Source organism: Bipolaris maydis (genome assembly GCF_028858645.1).
Source record: "Bipolaris maydis strain C4 unplaced genomic scaffold PSV08scaffold_7, whole genome shotgun sequence".
Lineage (NCBI taxonomy): Eukaryota > Fungi > Ascomycota > Dothideomycetes > Pleosporales > Pleosporaceae > Bipolaris > Bipolaris maydis.
This window is the reverse complement of record NW_027093863.1, coordinates 28,879-48,058: the sequence shown is the minus strand read 5'-3', so window position 1 is coordinate 48,058 and position 19,180 is coordinate 28,879. Positions and strand designations below refer to the sequence as shown.

At 42.6% G+C, this 19,180-nt stretch overlaps 3 protein-coding genes across 3 annotated transcripts; 1 reads left to right on the top strand and 2 right to left on the bottom strand.

The window, feature by feature from the left end:
* Window positions 1-393: 393 nt before the first annotated feature.
* On the bottom strand, window positions 394-4,961 carry PSV08DRAFT_371027 (uncharacterized protein; the record flags this gene model as incomplete). The annotated part of the gene is made up of 5 exons (XM_066093201.1): window positions 394-1,027; window positions 1,075-1,586; window positions 1,638-1,966; window positions 3,157-3,253; window positions 3,312-4,961. 5 exons carry the CDS (start codon window positions 4,959-4,961, stop codon window positions 394-396), a joined length of 3,222 nt encoding a protein of 1,073 aa, XP_065949064.1.
* Window positions 4,962-5,297: 336 nt separating this feature from the next.
* PSV08DRAFT_222977 (uncharacterized protein) lies at window positions 5,298-6,479 on the top strand (the record flags this gene model as incomplete). Its single annotated transcript, XM_014217390.1, has 2 exons — window positions 5,298-6,132; window positions 6,183-6,479. Exons 1-2 carry the CDS (start codon window positions 5,419-5,421, stop codon window positions 6,477-6,479), a joined length of 1,011 nt encoding a protein of 336 aa, XP_014072865.1. The 5' UTR covers window positions 5,298-5,418.
* Window positions 6,480-9,186: 2,707 nt separating this feature from the next.
* PSV08DRAFT_371025 (cytochrome P450) lies at window positions 9,187-10,978 on the bottom strand (the record flags this gene model as incomplete). The annotated part of the gene is made up of 5 exons (XM_014217391.1): window positions 9,187-9,340; window positions 9,397-9,557; window positions 9,617-10,272; window positions 10,330-10,753; window positions 10,892-10,978. 5 exons carry the CDS (start codon window positions 10,976-10,978, stop codon window positions 9,187-9,189), a joined length of 1,482 nt encoding a protein of 493 aa, XP_014072866.1.
* Between the last annotated feature and the right edge of the window lie 8,202 nt (window positions 10,979-19,180).

Genomic DNA, 19,180 nt, shown 5'->3' with positions numbered 1-19,180 from the left:
ATTGCACTAGGTCCTTTGGCACTCTGAGCTTTTCATCATTTTCCCCACTTCTTTAACTACTCTGATCTTTCGACCGAGATTACGGTGCATCTATCACCAACACGGATGACAGTTGTCATAATTCAAATGTAGCGTCTTCACCACAAACGCAAATCTTGATTTATCTATGTTTCTTTTGAGATCAAGGGGCATATTCGTGGTTAACGCTACTGAGAAAAACTATTAGATAAGCATCGATCGTATAAATCGCTATGGCTTTCGAAAGCAGAGGAAACGCGTAAGGTCATGCTCGGCGACTGTCCCTTATTGTCTTGGAAAACGCCTGAAGTCTGGAACGCCGTACTTGACGACCTGCAGAGCACCGTTCATTGATTTTGGGAGGTTTTCCATAACTCAATGGGACATGGAAGGAAGTCCAGTCCGTTTCCCTTTTGCCCATCGACCTGTATAAGCCCTGATTTGCTTTCCATATATGAAGATAGGAATACCTAGGCATCCAAAGAGTGCCGTTAGCCCAGCATATGTGCCAAAAGATCCGTCATATCCAGCAGTGTCGATAAACTTAGCTACGCCATAGCTTGTACCAAAGGACACAAATCCGCGGAAAGCTGTGATGACGACAAGAACGGGCCCGGCCCGGGCAGGATAGGAGTCTAGAAGGTACGTGATGGCAGCAATGTTGGCTCCAACAAAGCAAAAGTAGTATCCCGAATTGGCGAACACAATGACGAACCAGTGGTAATCCTCTGGATGTTCGCCAGCTTGGCCGTAGAGTGTAGCGGAGATGACGCCAACCATGATTGGGATCCAGAGTGCGAGCAGGCGGTTTTCAGGCTCATGAAGACCGCCATTGCGCCTAGCTCGCCATTTAATAATCTTATCAGACCCATAACCAAGTAAAGGAAGAGTAACAAATGCGACAACGACCTGTCCAGCGTTTACATAAGATGCTGCATCATTACTCCAGTTGTAAGGAGCACTAGTGACAACTTTGCCGTAAGTCGTACCAATAGCGATGTTTATTCCACTACAGGTCATCAGTTATAGGAGCACCACGGACGTCAATGTACTTACATCGTTAATCCGTTGAGGCAAAACGCCCACAAAACGTTTGGGAATAGGAGAATTTGGAAGGTGTGCTGACTGAGGTTAATTTGGCTAGGAAACGAATGCGAACCATTGGAATGCCTTACAACAAAGCTGTAATAGCCTTCGGCCCAATCAAAGTCCCCAACAAATAAACGCATATCGGATTTGAAAGTTCGCGGTTGATACTTGGTAAAATCAAAGGCAGGTTTTTCTGACAGCCGCACCGGTCGTGCCGTCATCTCTCCAGCTTCATCGTTGTTCTCGCCAGCTGATTGGCCGTATGCTTGAAGGGTCCGAGGATAACGGCTCTCTGGAACGAGAAATATTGAAAAGAGTAGAGTTGCGCCCGCAAGTCCCGCACCTAACCTGTACCAGTTTGCAGGGCCAATTGCTCCAGCCAGAGGAGATGCGGCAATAGTAAGGCCGGCTGAGAGGATAGTTTGTATTGAGGATTGCCACATGAGGAAAGTACTGCGTTCATGGATAAAGTAAATTTCCTAAAATACGGCATAAGTAGGCAACTTATTCGACAACTGCGTACTTCTTACCTGAATCATTAAAGGTACTAGAGCTTCACTTTGACCAGCAGCAAGACCAAGAACCATTCTTGCACCCAGATGGAAATTGTAGTTGGTTGCTTGTGCCGCCAATAGGGCGCCCAATATTAGTACAACCAATGATGCGAGATAGACCGGCCTTCTGCCAACTGACAAAGCCAGCGGTGTGCATGTAAGACAGCCGACACCCATGAACATTGATGGATACGTCATGAGGGCGGTGATATCGGCGTAATCAGCACCATGTCTGGAGTAATCTGGGATGTAAAATCCTAATAGGCCACCGAACCCAGACACCATCGAAAGACCGATACTAGAAACTACGGTTTGTATTAGTCATGAGAGATGTGTACCTAATGATGGAATCTTACATATCGATACAAGAGCGACGAAAACGATTTTCCTCCACCTAGGTAAGTTAAGCGGGTCTAAAAGGATCATTAATAACACATAAATAGGACAGGAACTGCAGCGGGTCACCTCTCGGGTCCGCACTTGGTGCGGGTACGAGGTAGATGTCATTGTCATCAGTGATAGCTACCGTGCCCATTGTCTGGCTCTGTTCAAGGCCATTTTTGCTCTCCTCATCAATCGAGAGGCATTCGAATCTCTCTACATTCACCTCTGAGGGTTTCGCATCCTGGGTTGTGTCTGCCATCTCCAGAAAGAGTTAACTAGGTAAATAAGTAGTCTCGTGGGAATCAGACGTCTGATGGCAGAACAAATGACCCGCGCGCCTCAATCCTGGGAGAGCGCAAAAGGGTCGCTGATGGCATGAAGCATTATCACAACTGGACATTCATTTCTTTATCAACGCTCACTTTTATCGAGCCGCTCCCACTATGACCGATAAATCTCGGAAGCTTCATGCTTGGAAGCTCGGAACACAAGCAAACTCCACATCCCGTATCGCTTGACCATTGCCATCAATGTGGTATTGGGACATTTGTCCCCACGGGGTAAATATGCGGGGTAGGACCCACATTCCAGGTAGGCCTAGTGACAGGTACCATAACCGACCTAGCGTTCGGAGAGTGGGCAATGGCTTGCGGCCACAGAGTTCCGAAAGTTCATGACAACGTGAAACGGCTAGCATCAGCTAAAGATAGCTTCATCAACGAATTCGGTATTAGGTGAAGCATTTCCATGATTCGATACTATTGGCTGGAAAAATATCTGATTTCCAAAACTTGGGAACAATATCGCAAAGACATGCACGACATATTCTGTAGACTAACAAGTCTTATCACCATCGAGCAAGGCTTTTGAACACCGCTCGCTATAGCAAAGGGGACTTGTCTCCAGCAATCCGAGGCCATAGGTTAATCACTGAGAGAAGCTAACGCTAGTCATCCGAAATCAGCAGATCATATGGTCGTACTCATAAAGCGCCACATTGCGAATTGAAATATGTATTCGCTACTAGGACGCTATAAGATTCTTCCAATTCTAGTAAATTATCATTGTATCGAGACAAACGGGAGAATGATGTGACTGGGTGTATCAGGACCAGTGTGAATTCTGTGCTCGCCTTTGTTTCTCTCATGCTCTGGGCGCTCAGTTGAGAATGCGGTATACTCTGCAATTGATGGGAAGGTTCCTGAGATCTGAAGCATTCGTCAGCAATTGTGTGATATCAACCCAAGTTTTCCAGAAAAGGCTCACCTGGACACTGATCGATTGACCCTTTTCAAAGTCTACACCCATAGACCAAATGCCAATTTCGAGTTTCACAACATCACCCGGGTTCACCTTTTCTTCGATATCGTGTGGGTGAAATGGGAACTGTTCATGGATAGACCTTTCTGGGATAAATCGCCGATGGCTTGCACGTAGAGTGCCTACACTTCCCATGTGTAAGTTTGTACTCTGGCGATCTTTTTCAGGAATATCCGCAATGCTCTTGATGTCCTTTGGAACTGCGGAAAATGGAAAGCAGAGATGCATCATAAGTTGGCCATTCCTGTCGCGCTTACGTAGTATAACGAAAACGTTCATATCGTCATGTGAAGGGCAAGACATGTAAAGGACTGCTTTTGGTAGCCCGATGAGTCGGGACTTTTCTGCAAAAGTATAATTGAACTCTGCCATTGACTTTGCGTCCTCAGAGTTGTAGGACACTATACCAGGTGAAGAGACTGGTGTTTCATCGAGGCCCGATGTTGAAAGATGGAAATGGCGATACTGCGTATTTGGTATGGGGAAGTCGGCATATTCGATGTTGTCAATTGCGTCTTGGTCTCCGAACTGCAGTGCGGACCATCGGACCTTCGGTATCGATGTCTCCCAATCATTGGCAACTCCCTTGAGGTAGAAGTCGAAGTATTTCTGCAGTTCCTCGTGCGAGTGTTTAACACAATACAGCTCATACCACTCTTGATACGAGCTCCATCGGATCCACTTCTTATCATGAGGGATTTCAAGCCACGCCCTCACAGAACCCATTGTATGAATACTGCTGAAATCGCTTCCACTGATGTATACAGGACACTGGATTTGGGTCATGTCTGGTCGCTTGTCTTCCCAGTAAGCGTTGGAGACTGGTGACCTTCGGTACATCTCGGCCATATCCTCAATGCCGCCGTTTGGATTGTTTGTCTTGATGATGAACTTCGTGATGAGATCAAAGTTGGACATTGAGAAGATTCCACCACGGCAGAACTGCTCACGATAGATGTCACCAGATCCTTCCCAGGGCGCAATGGCAGCTAGATGAGGTGGGCGGAGCGAAGCGACGTGCCACTGGATAATTGCCAGTGCGGAGTTTCCTGCCATCCCAACCTTTCCATTGCTCCATGGCATGGCTGCAAGTGCTTCGATAACGTCGTAACAGTCTTCGGCGTCTTGAGATCCCATAAGGGGAATGGATCCATCGGAGTCCCCCGTGCCGCGGGAGTCGACTGAAACGATTGCATAGCCACGGGGACACCACGTTACTGGATCAAGGCCTTCGAATTTTTCCAAACCGCTCAAGGCCTCCTTAGGCACACAGCATTGCCATACAGTCATTGGCAGCATGTGAAGAGCTGAATACTTTTTCCCGTAACAGGACCAACTGACGACTGCGGGCAGCTTCTCGTCATCCTTTGCATCTGCAGGTCGATAGATGTCTGCATACAACCGTACACCGTCGCGAACTTTAATCTCAACATCGTGATCTATCCGAATATCGCTCTCCAAGGCGCGGCCTCCGTATGGTCGCGCACCTTTTTTGACAATCTCGACCTTTCCTGGTGTGAAACCTTGGTAATTGTTGACACCAACTTCAGGTGGAGAAATGCGCTTATACGCAACTTGAGGTAATTGGGTGGGCATGATGCGACGACGTAGACGAGATGACAAGTACTGAAGAGGGTTAGAATGTAAAAACCAGTATCACCTCCAAAGATAAACCAGCGTGTTAAAAGAGGCAGCGTGTAGATGCTTTATGGACTGAAAAATGTTGACAGACATTGTGTAAACGCTGGTACTTCCGACGAATTTCCGAAAACAGTTAATGTGCTTCCCCTCACTAACTCGGCCGTCCTGGGCCGTGCCTTGTCAAGTTAAGCGTGGTATCCCGTGGAGCTGCCCACATTTGCCGACTCGGAATTGTGGGCGCGCCACTAGTAGAGACTTCCGGAACCCCACACAAGTAATGATTCAAGTGATGTCTCTTGTGAGACATTTAAGGCTTACAAGACTGTGTTCTAAAAGTTATTACATCAACCTTCATTGTGTACAGCAACACAAAGAACTACTATCCAACATTTCTGCAAGTCAATAGTTCATCATGGCCCCTCACGCTGAAGAGCCCAAGGCCGACACAGGTGTCGACCTTATCCAGCACGATGGAAAGACATACGGAGATTGGCGCGATGACTTTCACCGTGACGGTTGTGCAGTGGTGAAGGGTGTCATTACACCAGAACGAGCCGAATACTACAAACAAAAGCAAATCGAATGGCTGCAATCGTTTGGTCTTGGCTTTGATCCCAATGACGAATCCACCTGGACTGCCGACCATCTCCCCGTCAGTTTCAAAGGCGGCATGTACTTCGCCTACGCTAGCACCCACGAGAAGTTTGTCTGGGAAGCCCGAACAGAGCCCAAGGTCATGGATGTATTCACGAAGCTATGGGGTACTGACGAACTTCTGTGCTCCTTTGATGGTATGAACATTACCCTACCACGACAAAAGGACTTGACTTGGAGCCCATGGCCGCATTGCGATCAAAACGAGAACCGTAAGGGAATGCAGTGCGTACAGGGTTTGCTGAACTATCAGCCCAATGGACCGAAGGATGGTGGGTTGATATTGATGAAGGGTAGTTCAAAACTATTTGATGAATTCTTTGCCGAAAAGCGAGAGCAGGACGAACACGAAGACAAGCCACCGCCAGAAGAGGAAATGAGAGACCTTTTCATCTTCAAAGAAGAAGATGTGAAGTGGTTCGAGAGCAGGGGCTGCACGTTGCAGAAGATGAATCTGGATCCCGGTGACTTGGTATGTACATGAAGATATTTATCTTGAGCTGTAACTGATTCGAGATTCAGGTTCTTTGGGACAGCCGGACGATGCACTATGCCGCTCATCCTCAAGGTAATCTTATTCGGCACGTGCAATACATCTGCATGACACCACGGAAATTTGCAAAGGAAGAAGACGTGAAGCTGAAGGCTGAACTATTCCGCAATTTTCAAGGTACCACGCACTGGCCTCATTGCAACATCCACAAGTCTGGTCCACCACTACGCAACGGCAAGTTATGTCCGAAGGACCGGAGTGAGCCTTTGGAGAAACCGGTCATAACGGACCAGATCTTGAAATTGGCCGGAGTAAAGGCTTACTAAGGAACAAGTCCAGTTTGCATTTGTACATGACGAGGCTTTGATAAGATAGCCCGATTTATATGCGCTGCTATGGCAATTTGGTATAGCAAGTCAGTGTGCATTATATGCTACAGAATTAAAACTCAACTTGATAAGTCAGACTCGTAGCTATCCTGATGCCTGAAATATGTCCTTCATTAACACGAGATTGTAATTATGTTCTTTGGAGTGATTTCCTTGGTGTAATATTTTTAATAACTAGAGCTGACTGAATCTCATTCTGAGTGTATGGGACCTCATCCATCCGCATGGCTGATGGAAGGCTTTTAGATAGGATACAAAATCTAAACGTAAAAACACCCACACATACATATATATTTGAACACATGTAAATATATGTAAATTTATATAAACATACACACACACTCACACACGCAAGTATGGATATATATATATTGTCCACGTTTGCAGCTTTCCCTATAATTCAAAACAATTATAGAAATGAAGCTCTCTATGTTTTGAGGTGGTGAATGATATGGGATTATGCCGATTAAAACCTTGTTGTTCTGCTCTTCTAGTTTAGGTTTACTTGTCGTACAATAGTTGCGCCAAAGTGTCTAAGCGCGCTGTTTTAGCGCTGTTCAGGTAATATACAGAGTTTAGGTGGTCTAAGCAATATCCAAATACTGTATATAACCCAAGATTCCAAGAAGGAATTCTTCAAAGGTTGTTCAGCCCGTTATTTATTACGCTAGCAAGTAGCTAGTACATCGATAAAACATGAATTAGGAAAGGCACGATAGAAGTCTATCTATTACGGAGGCTACCAAGAACAAAACATATTTATAGAGAACAGGAAAAGTTTGATTACGGTAAAAATAGATTATTAATCTTCATTTAGGGGAGCCGACCTGCTACCCCAAACGCTAAAGCTTAGTAAAATTCCAGCTAGAATTGTCTTAGCTAATCAGGTATGCTTCCAACGCACTCCTAACCGTTACTATCAACTCTTAGGCAAACTATACAGCTTTATTCAGGAGTTATTAGATACCTGTGCAATCATAAAGACTGTTACTTATGAACCAGAGTTAGGAAGTGCACTATAACAATTGACTAAAGGGTTCTTGGCCGTGCACGTCTAGCTAATGGAAGAGCACATCTTTCAACTAAGGTCTAGAGTTTTTACCTGTATGAAAATTATCAATATTTCTTTCTCGATAGACTAAAAATTGAATTGTTGAGTAAGAACATTCGACTAGTGAGTTATTATTACTAGGCTTAACACTGTAGAGGCAATGGTCTGGAAATTCAGCCTTGGAGATGGCATTATATACACCTCTCTAAGTGGTAATAGCCGCCTATGCAAGTTGTTGACGATCTAAGCTTGTGCTATTAGGGCATGTGAAGAGGTCAGGTAGCTGTGTATAGCCTGAGACACAGCCTCCCACATTGTTGCAAACCTTTGCATTCTAGACTGTAAAATCTCCTGAGGTTAGAAGCGAGAGGGTGATAAAGAGCGCATTTTGCAAGATCATAGTCAAGAGCGTAGGTTCTCTATTTTCAAGAGGCTGGTATATTGATTGCACTAAAAATATTACATGTATAATCAAGGCGTTCACGGTCCGACTATGAATCAATTTGCTAACGTACTAGGTGAACGTGTGGATATCTTAATGTTGACCGCTTCTTTAGCACTCGACCCACAAAGTAGTCTATACGTTCTGTTAGCCTTTCTCCACAAACGGATCTGTACCTGCCCTATTACTGTGAATTCGTATATCTATAATTTTCAGAAATTAGATGACTAAGAGAACGCTACATTTGGCAATTACCTACTTATATAACCTCTAGTCAGGCAAGAGCTGACTGTAAGGGGATATGTTTAGTAACATATGCATACATGAGAGTAATACCAAGTGTATAAGGGTTTTCTCTGTTAAAGAATCACGTGTGCATCTACTTCCTGTTCAATTTACTAATCGAATTCAACAACCGATAAAAGTAGTCTGTGCAATTGTTCTTATTATACGTATTCGGTGCAATGGCACGATCAAAATCCAAGCCGTTCTGTTCTTACTACCAGCTCACTAGTCCATACCAGACCTTTGATTAAAAACTTTGGCATAATAGAGCCTCGACTGAACCGTTTTTGTATTTCGAATTTGATAAATTGGATTAACGATTGCGGCCAGCCAAACGGAAATTTCACGACTGCCTCTCGTTGTTACTTGGCATACGATCTGTGCGCTCTAGACTGAACTAAGATGAAGCTGTTGCATTAATTCTTTGCGACCTCAGTAACGTGGTATGGGGCCGTAGAGACATAAGGCCGCACGTGGAAATATTAAGATTATCTCTAATGAACGAAAAGGAGTCGGTACAAGCATAAGTGGGGTATTAAGTTATTAAGTTGGCTCTGGCCTTTCGGCAATATCTTTGTAAAATAAAATTTCGGGATTTATTAGAACTAGTTATATAGATATTCAAATCAGCAACCACACGTAAGCGCCTATTCTCAGCTCCACCTATGGACACAATACTATTAGATAAATAATTTCTAGAAAGCTATTATAAGTTTAATAAACATGAAGAATTTATTTATTACTAAATAGCCTAAAAATAATAAAAGCTATAAGAGGAAGTTAGTAATTCAATTTTTAGTTGTCCATGGGGCAGAATTTCGTCAATTCCTGGCGGGAACTGTTCGCTCAAATATTTTTAGGCTATCCTAAGTGAATATTCGCTTTTGAAGCCTTACTTCGCATTCAGTAGCCTTATTGAAGAATCCCTCGCGTACCACCGTGGGATGAGGATTTGTCCTCTTGACATCAAAAATCTTAAAGACCACCACTACAGCCTTCAGAATCTCCATCCAGGCAAAGCTGTATGCATCCTTCAGTATCGAGATAGAAGGGAAAGAGAGTAGGTCCAAACTTACTTTCTTCCAATGCAGGCCCTGGGACCAGTAGAGAAGGGCAGAAAGTACTCCATGATCTTATCCGACCCTGGCTCCAGCCATCGTTCTGGGCGAAATTCTCTAGGAGACTCAAATACGCGTGAATCCATCATAACACCTAACGTTGGTACGCTAACCAATGTCTATGCTGAGTGTTAGAGACTTTTCAAGACCCACAAGGATGTTTCCTTGTTTGGCTCACCTTCTCCGGAATGTATTGTCCAACTATGGTCCTACCACCCTGCGGAGTTACACGTTCCAGCCCCGTCGCACTCGTTGGGCGAAAACGCATTACCTCTCGTAAAGTGGCAAGAAGCAGGGGCAGGTCTTTTATATCACTTTCAGCTGGAATCCAGTTCCAAGCAGGTTGCCCTGGGAAAACTTTGTCAATCTCCTGTTGGATGCGGCTTTGCAGGTTCGCATTGCGAGCAACCAAATCAATGAAATTTGTCATTGTGCTACTCGTGGTGTCGCTTCCGCCGACAATAAAACTGATCGACTCAGCTATGATCTCATCTTCTGAAATAGGGCGGTTGGTATCTGGATCTTTAGCGCTGAAAAGGAAGCCGAGCAAGTCTTTCCGGCTATCCCCTCCGGATGCTTTACGCCTCTCGTATGCTGCTCGTCCGATGCTTTCAAGACCCGCTCGTGCCTTTGAGCCTTTCGCCCAGAAATTGTCGAAGGGGTTGTATTTCATGATTGATCGAAGGGTAGGCGAGAGAGATCCAATCGCGTTCATGAACTCGCCTCGCGCATCGATGATTTGAATAAGACTGTATTCATCCATACCCTTTTTAACAAAACCGAAGGGCTCACCAAAGGAGAAGCTTGCGACAACATCGAAGGCTAGGTAATTTGCTGTTGGGGGACACGTTTTAGCTATTTTTCCATCTTTCGTAGTGGTGGTACACCTACTCCAAACAGCGAAATCGACGTTGGGAGAGCCTCCTTGACACAATTTCAGCAGCTGAAGCTTCCAATTCAGAAGCTCTTTATCCATATGAGGTTCAAAATCGGACAAAGCTTTAGCAGAGAATGAAGGATTAATGTATTTCCTCTTGCGTGTATGCTCTGCTACACTTCTGGTGTTGAAGACTACTGGTGTTACCTGCAGGAATGCATCGTAAAAAGGGCCCTTAGTAAATCCAGTCTTGTGTCCATAGATTTGCTGGATCGCTTCTGGATTGTTTACAGATATGTGATTTGGTCCTATTCGAACGAAGTCGCCATATTTCTGATGCAATCTCAAGACTGTTTCCGAGCGTCGAACATTTCTGCATTGCAATGCAAGCCATAATGACGATGTTTTCGCCCAGAATGGGCCGGGAAAGTGGCGAATCTTGGACGTGTAGTATAGAGCCACTTGCAGAAAGCACTAAATGAGAAGTTGAGGGGTCATTAAAAAGGTTCTGTCTCGTAGTATAGACACAAATCTTGATTTGAAAAGCCAATACGTGCTGGAATAGATGGGACTCACAGCGGAAAGAATCACAAGAACTATGGCACTGCTAACTGAGGGCCCGTATTTTTTGAGAAGGTGTTCCAGCTCGTGCTGAGTTGGCATTTTGTTTGTCTCGGTTGGGCTACGGTTTATATGCGTGATTGTAAGCTACAGATGAGTGATTAGAATAATTGGACCGCAAAATGATATTTTTTCTCAGAAGTATCCCTTATATCAGTGTGGTGATGGTCTAGGTCGTCCGCATACAGATAAAAGCTCAAGCGATTCGGTATTGATCGGGAGCCTATCCGACTCACCGATGTCCAATCGGAAGTCAGGGAATGAGTTTGCCGAAGATGCCGACCTATAACTTAGCATAATCCTAAGACCCTAGATTTTGGGGATCTGGCTTCTTCGTATAGCATATTGCCCAACTGGTGGGTGTGCCAGATTTTGTTGGAACAAGGACGAGTAAATTCTGGCAGCAGCCAGACACCGACCTTGCCGACCGCTGTGTTCTTGCATTTTGGGGTGCGAGAACCTCATGGTTCTCTCGCTCGCCCATCTAGTTGATTCCGTGTTCTTCCTAGTCTCTAGTTACAATTAAAATATTCTCTCGTTTTCTTGGTCCTGTATGAGCTTGACTACCTTGATTAGTAGTGATACCACTGATTCTGGTTGCGCGGATTGTGCTCTCTAGTGCATGGAGATTCCTTCCTTTTGGCTTGACGGACTTGGTGCGGCGCTTTGCCTGCAACGACTGGTTGGTTCTTAACACGTATGTTGAGGTTCTGTTGCTTCTATGCTATTTTATGGGGAAAATAATAATAGAAATTATTGTAGGTTTTGATCAAAGGAAAGGATCTATTTAGATATTGTTGCTGTTTCAATTCAACTTTGGCGTCGCGATAACTTCCTCACCTGCAATATTCACTCCTTTTCCATGTTGAACCCCTACAACCTTGAGAGTATTTCTATTAAGAGCTAAAGATTGTAGCCTTTGATTTCGATCGTGGTTAGCAGTATGATGTTAAACATGATCTGTTGAGATAATCTATTATATAGGGTTCTTATGGGGTCCTGATAAGAACGGGTTTGACATTCTAAATAGTCTTTTAATTCAAGCGTAAGATCTTGCGACGACCTTATAACTGGATATTTAAAGAAACATGGGAGCTTCAAAGTATGCTCATTCCTGTTAAGCTTCTGCGTCTGTATGGCGATACTAATATTAAAAGCGCTGGCCTACTCGGTGTCAGACTACCCGGGTTTAAATTCTGTGTTACTGTTAGTAAGGCTTTGATTAAAGGCAGCAAAGCATTAGTTGTCTTCGCAAATAAGATGTTAGCAACTGGAATTAGGAGCAATGGTGTACGAAAATCCGGTCTCTGGAGTTCCCTTGCTGGAGACCTATGACTGCAATATGAGAAATTCATTCCTTCACAGTATTGTCTCGATCAATCGCTCAAATATCGGTCTTTCTATCCTATGGGTACCGAGTCATCAATCTCACAATCTAAAATAGCCTACTAGAATTATGAGCATGAATATTATTTAGGAAAGTGGAATTTCCCTAGCTTGCCAATAAGGATGGAGCTGATAAAGAAGAGAATAGTAATGTAGTAGATGAAGAGATTCAGGTGCTAACATATACTAGAAGAGCTAGATGAGTAGAGGGGTTGTGTGTATAGTGTTCAATGCCTCCAAATCCATGCTTAACACAAAACTGGGTGCTGTTTGAAAACAGCTATAGGCAAACATGCTCAATGAAGAGCATAAGTCTAGATCATTATAGGATGCTTTATAAATCGGGAGACATAGTTAAGACTTAAAGTTATGCTAATGATAGCACGCCGGCACCTACTCTATTCACCTCCTAAGACGAGTGGGCGACGTTGCACTCAACGAATTTCTCTACTCCCTGTTAATATGGGACTGGAATATAAAACAACCGCGATAGTTAAACTGGCAGCGGGAACGGAGTTAGGAAGAGCTATTTCCGGACAAATTAGGAATAGCGCTAACACACTAGGGCGCCACTTGATAGTGAGAAAATCTCTTGATATAAATTACGAATTGAAAAGCTAAGGAGCTGAACTATCCTAAATGCTAAATGCACTTTTACACTAAGATTTGGGTACCGAACTACTATCCACGTTAAACCTCCTCTTTTTGTTGATACTACTACTTACTGAAGCTTGTTGCTTTACTAAAGCAAGTTATGCTAAGGAAAAAACTCTATAAGTGGATCGACTATGAGATCAGTAAGTTAGATCTAGCCTTTGACTATAGTAGAATATGGAAACTTAGGCATAGCTATCGCACGAACGAATTTCTTATGAGTTTTATATATACCAACTCTCTGCCTGTCTTATTCTCTACCTTTAAAAGTAGTTGAGTAGTGTTGCGCGATGGTAAAGGCAAGGTTTATACCAAACTAATTTAGCGTATGGATGATAGCTTACGATACCTCCTTATATGGTGGGATCACGGCCTGAATTTAGAGGTTTCTAGACAGGCTGTGGATAGAATTAATAAATTGCATGCTTACTGGGAGAAGAGATATCCTGGTGACTTTAGGTTGAACGAGGACTTTATATATGTTTTGTGCTACTTTGCGGCTGGTCTGCACCTTGTACGACAACGTGTTGGGCTGATAGGCTATGATGAGAAGATGCAACGTGCATCTTGGAAGTTCTGGAGCGAAATGTCGAAACTATTCCTCCTTGGGGGGATGGCGAAAATCTGGTTGATTTCCCCTTAGACTTTAATGGTATTCTGAACTTTATAACGAAGATTGAAAGCTGTGGCTGGACTTATAACGAGCATGGTCCTGATCTGATCGACTGTGCAATAGTGCCTTTTACTGAGCGCTATTTCCTGAGGTTACTGCATGGCCTTGGTTGGGCGTTGATCTTAGGAATGGTTAGCGATGGTAAAATGCGATCACTTGGTATGCCGCCTGCTAGTCGTTTGTAAAAGTGGATCGCTTGGTATTTTGTGAGGATAGGTATATTACTGAATGAGTATGTGCTTCCTGATCCCGAGCTTACTCTTTTAGAATGAAACTAAGAATCTTGCAGGAAACCTGCTGGATTTTATTACCTTGCTTCTACCGGCCTGGTCTTTGTTATTCTATGTCTTGTGGTCCGCTTTGTTACTACCTAATTAGTAGAGCGCCTCTTGTGGCTTCACAATTGTTCTGAATAACGTGGTTTATAAGCGAGCGAGCGTATCCTCACCAGTGCGTTAATGTTATGATAAAAATGGGAGATGCTTCAAACAAACAACTCCTAAACTACTTATACTTAAGTAGGTCTATAGCTTTCTCTTTTTGATATTAAATATAAAAGTGATTAAAGTAGTTGTTTAGCTGCTAGAATATATAATCTTTCTGAATTAACTCTAAAGCGTAAGAGCTATAAGCAGCAATATATATAAATAAATTAAACTCTTACTATAAGCAAGGTAAAGGAAGTGTTAGCTAAAGAGGTAGGCAGTAGTTATAGCGATAGTAAGAGTATGCTAAAGAGAGTATAGGAGGAGAGGTATTATAGGCGTTATAAGCAGACTAGATACAACACCTATATATATAGTCAAGATAGATAGTGTAAGTAACAATAGCAATTCTAGGAATCAATTTTTATATCGTAATAGTCTATTAATTATAGTAAAAGTGTGTGATAACTTATTAATGTTAACGCGCTGGTGAGAATCGGCTCGATTACTTGTGAACTACGTTGTATATGAAAGCTTGGAAGAATATACTCGTAGAGGTTATTGGGGTTTCCTAAGGGAAGAAACTTGAAAGAAAAGAGAACTAATGTAGACGTATTAGAGTCTCGTATTCCCTAGTGATTTAGGAAGAATTACGTTTTTAAAACGCTATATAGATTTGAGTAATAAAGTAGTATATGTGTTGCTATTGGATGTAATCTATTTTATAGGTAAATTGATAAATTGCTGCTATAATGACGAATGTTATAGTAGTAGCTATAAGTAGTGCTTTGTCCTGCGAATCTCGCTGCTTTTGGATCTTCTGGTCCACCTCTCGCAAGTCTTGTTGTATTAACCTCTCCCTTAAGATACTGAGCGGTGGCTTAATAGGATCTGACCTATGGGCATCATTGTAATCTAAGCTAAACTTTATGAATAGTTTTACTATGGCTGCAAATATTAGATTGGCGTTTCCTAGCCCGTGCCTACGACGATATCTAGGTGGTATGAAAATGAGGAGAATCTGACGGCTAATGAAATAAAAATATCTTAAGATTGGGTTTTGTTAGTATAGTTCTCTAAAATGTCTGTAAGTATTCTCTTACTTGGGGTACTATAGGTTATAGAACTGATGGATTATTGCTTGAGAAGTTTCGCGTGCTCTTTTCTTCTGTTTGGGAGTGGACTGCTCCTTATATGCTATATTATCGAACTAGTAGAAGAATCGCTTCAGCTTATTCTAGTTCCGTACAAAGTTAATTCCCATTGATCTGGTTCTATTTGCTGGCTCTGTGATTAAGTGACTCGTGACTCTCTTGCTATATTCTGGAAGAGCTTCTTGAATAGCTGGGTGCGGTAACTGTTTCTTTGTTCTAATGGTCTTCCGAACCTAAGTCTTAAAGTAAAAATTGGCTATGACTGATATCTGGGCCTCCTATGGAGTACTGATAGTACTAGGATATCTCTTCTAAACACTCTTGTGGAGTTGATTGATCTTGTCGGCGTATCTGATTGTTTTAGGAGCACTGCTCCTATAATTTATCTAATGTAGGTTTATGAGAAGAGTATTATAGAAACGCTGGTGAGGACGATTGATGATTTTTCCACCGTGGATTGCCGTGGCTCTAGAAGGAACTTGAGTTAGTATGTAAAAAACTGCTGCATATGCTATTGAGACACTAAATTTGGAGGCGCTGAAAAATACGGTGGTGCGAACGATTTGGTTATAGTCTAGTTTTGGATTAAGCTTTGTATGGTTAGTTGTTGTTTCGCAATCTATTATTTGATATGCGCTGATGTACTCACGTTATCGAAATATTTGTCGAGCTATTTGCCCTTTCGTTGCTCTCTTGGGGGTAGCGGACGAGTTGGACGAGTGAAGTGTGGCGGAGGTTGAGGAAGTTGAGGAGAGTTCTTAAGTTGTTCGGGAAGGTCTACTCTGGGAGGAAGGCTTCTATGAAGTTTAACTCTGTACGGACTGACTGTTCTCAATTGGGCAAATGATATGACTGTTGGGTTAGCAAGTACGACCTATGCAAAATGGTTAGAGGAAATGAGTGTTAGTGGAATAATAGTGCTAGTTAAGTATGAGCTTTAATATTTCTGATAATGAAATTTAATCACCGCTCGTTTCTCTGATGGAAGATTACTCTAGCTTCGCTAGCTGTGGTTTATCCTTTAAGGCCTCCGTCGTCTTATTAATACCCTTTCTGGATTTGCTGAAGCTACTGTGCTCTTGGTATTTTGCTAACCCGCGAAATATGCTAGATTTGGCATCTTATCGTAGAATAGTCGTCTAAAGTTGGTACTAGCTGCTTGAATGAAGGTTAGCTTGAGTACGCCTTAGTGATAGCTCTAAATGTAGGGCTGAAGAGTTGTATTCTCTCCTTGTTCTGAACGTTCTTGCTATAGGCGTTAGAGTCATAGCAAATGCTATTAGAGTTATTATTATTATTGTTATGACTATTATCTTAGCTATGCGCTACGCTTTTTAGTTGTTTTCTTCTCCTACTTGAAGTATTCCAGGCCCTTTTCTTGACCCTTTGGAGACGCCTAGTATTTTTGAAAAATAAACAGCGGGCTTTTACATCAAGATTTACACAATTGTTACTCTACTTTGTCTTATTTAAAGCCTATGGTATAAATAACACTTAATAAGCCTTAGAAGAATGCTTGATATGGTTCTATGCTATATTAGGTAACGTACGCAATGTCGTTGCTAATTTAATATGAGTCTTTGTCGATGAATGCGCCGAGTTGTTTGTTGTTGGTCTCCGTGAACCTTTAAGAATAAAGGCACCTATCGATATAAAATATTGGTTTTAATGCCACGTATTCGATGTAATTGAGATGATGAATTTTTGAAAGGCTTGGTTTTCTAGACTAAGTGGAGGGTATGTTGGAGGTATTTTTACTGCTTTGGAAGATTATTTGGAATATTCTACGCTCACGTGTCTTTCTTTGATTAAATTAATACTTATTCCTTCTCGAGATATACTGCGATGGAGCGAAGAATACTGACAGGGACTATGTTCTTAACTTTATGAAGGATCGATTGCGGGAAATATAAATAGAGCCTGGTTAGGATTATTATATAAGAGAGCGATACATTTGGTTCTCTCGTATTATAGGGTTTCTGAGAGTGCTTGCTGTCAATTCTAGCCGAGGCTACTGTTAATATTAGCCGAGGTGGAATAGGTATTGGCTAGGCTCTTCCGCCCTTTCTGAGATTTTATTACCGCGTCGGCTAGCTTATTGCTGGATCCTGAAAAGACGGAGGCTAGAACCTACGTATTAAGTATTTAATTAGTGCAAAAATGTTGTAGGAAACTAGCTTCTTAGTAGAAGATACCGTTCGTTTGACCGCTTACTTCTAATGTAAAGTTAACTAGACACAAGATGTGTGCTACGGAACCTGCTGTGAAGGGGTTTTTATAATGGAAATATAGTGAGGTCACTCTTCCTGTCTGAGAAGCTTGAATAGCGTTAAGGCGCCCTTATCGACTGCTTTACCTCTTGTACTTGGCAAGAACAAAATGAAGCTATTTGGTTATACCTTATTGTTACTGTTTTATTAGATTACGATCCGCGTAAAGTTTCGATTCTACGTTATAGTCTGAAGCTGTTTTTAGTGAAACGTGCGTGGAGAGAAGGGGATTATGTCGTTGAGGTTTTATATGAAGGCATTAGGATCAACTTTGGTTAAAATTCGCCTTGCGTAGAGTATAGCAGATTTTACGGGGTATAGAAGGCATATTAATTTGATCTCTATGTTGACTATGTGTTGAGTGAAAAAAAACGAATTCCTCCGCGCTTGTTATGGGACTCACAAAGCGCCTACGGATCTTTTTTCTATAAATCCTTCATGTTTGTTTATTCGTTTGTCTGTCACAAGAGGGAGATTAGTTTATATCTCAGTACAGAAAACATTTGCAAGATATAGTACGCTGCATAAGTCAGAAACATCATATACATAGGGTAGTAATAGTGCAAGAATTCGGCTAGTTTTGAAACGATTGGATGTTATGCTTGTCGATCGATACAACTAGTATGCACCAGGCATAACTTAGGGCCTAACTCGATCCAGACGGACGCTTGCTTAGCTTAATATCTTCAAATTACCCCGCACCCAAGATCGTATAATAAAACTCTGACTAACCAAAATCAGCCCTTTCCCTATCTATATCAAATCTACAGCGTACAGCAAGGTCTTCTCATCCTAATATCATCCAATCGTGTTGTTGTGAGCGACTCCCAGCAGTTAGACCATCCGCGAGTGAAACGCCGTCGTATCTCCGTTGCCTACATACAATGTCAGCAGCGCAAGTCTAAGGTGTGCACAAGTCTCCCACCAATTACAAGAGTTCGGGATTTAACTTACTCCAAAGTGTGATAGAGCTCAACCAACGTGCAGTTATTGCTTAGATGTTGGTGCTCACTGTGTCTACTAAAATCGTTAAAAGCTAATACCGCGTATAGGGTAAACGATTATTCTTCTCCTTTAGTCCTATAAGCTTGTCCAATTTATCTTACCCTAACGCACTAGGCTTAGTGAATACGAGAACCGGCTGAAGGCCATTGAAAAAATCCTTTATTAACTGGTTTAAGCCAGGGATGATCATTCTGATGTCTATTCGCAAAGCCTCTTAAGCATAGGCATCCTAAGTCTTGACAGTGACTCGCAGAGGGAGCCTCTAGGCCTTGATAATGGAAATTCGCTGGAGGAGAAAGTTGTAGTATCCGTAGTAGATGGACTAGTAATAATTCACGGCACTGGTACACAGGAACAATATTTTGGTAGGTGACTAACTGGATTTTATACTATGAAGAGAAGAAAGATAAGACTGGCGGACGTCACCTATTTATACCTTGACTAACCTATCTGTAGGGCCCTCTTCTAATATCACCTTCCTAAAAGTAGTTTTATAAACTACGTCCGCTATTATGTAAGGGCTCGTAAGTTAATCCCGTCTGGGATTGGAAACGACCTAAGAAACTCTGACTCGTTTACTATCGCCAACGCCACAAGTTTCGAAGCCCATATGTACTCCTTCTATATCCTTCTAAGGTGATCTTTATGTTCTTTCTTCTGAGGAATAGGCTACTCGT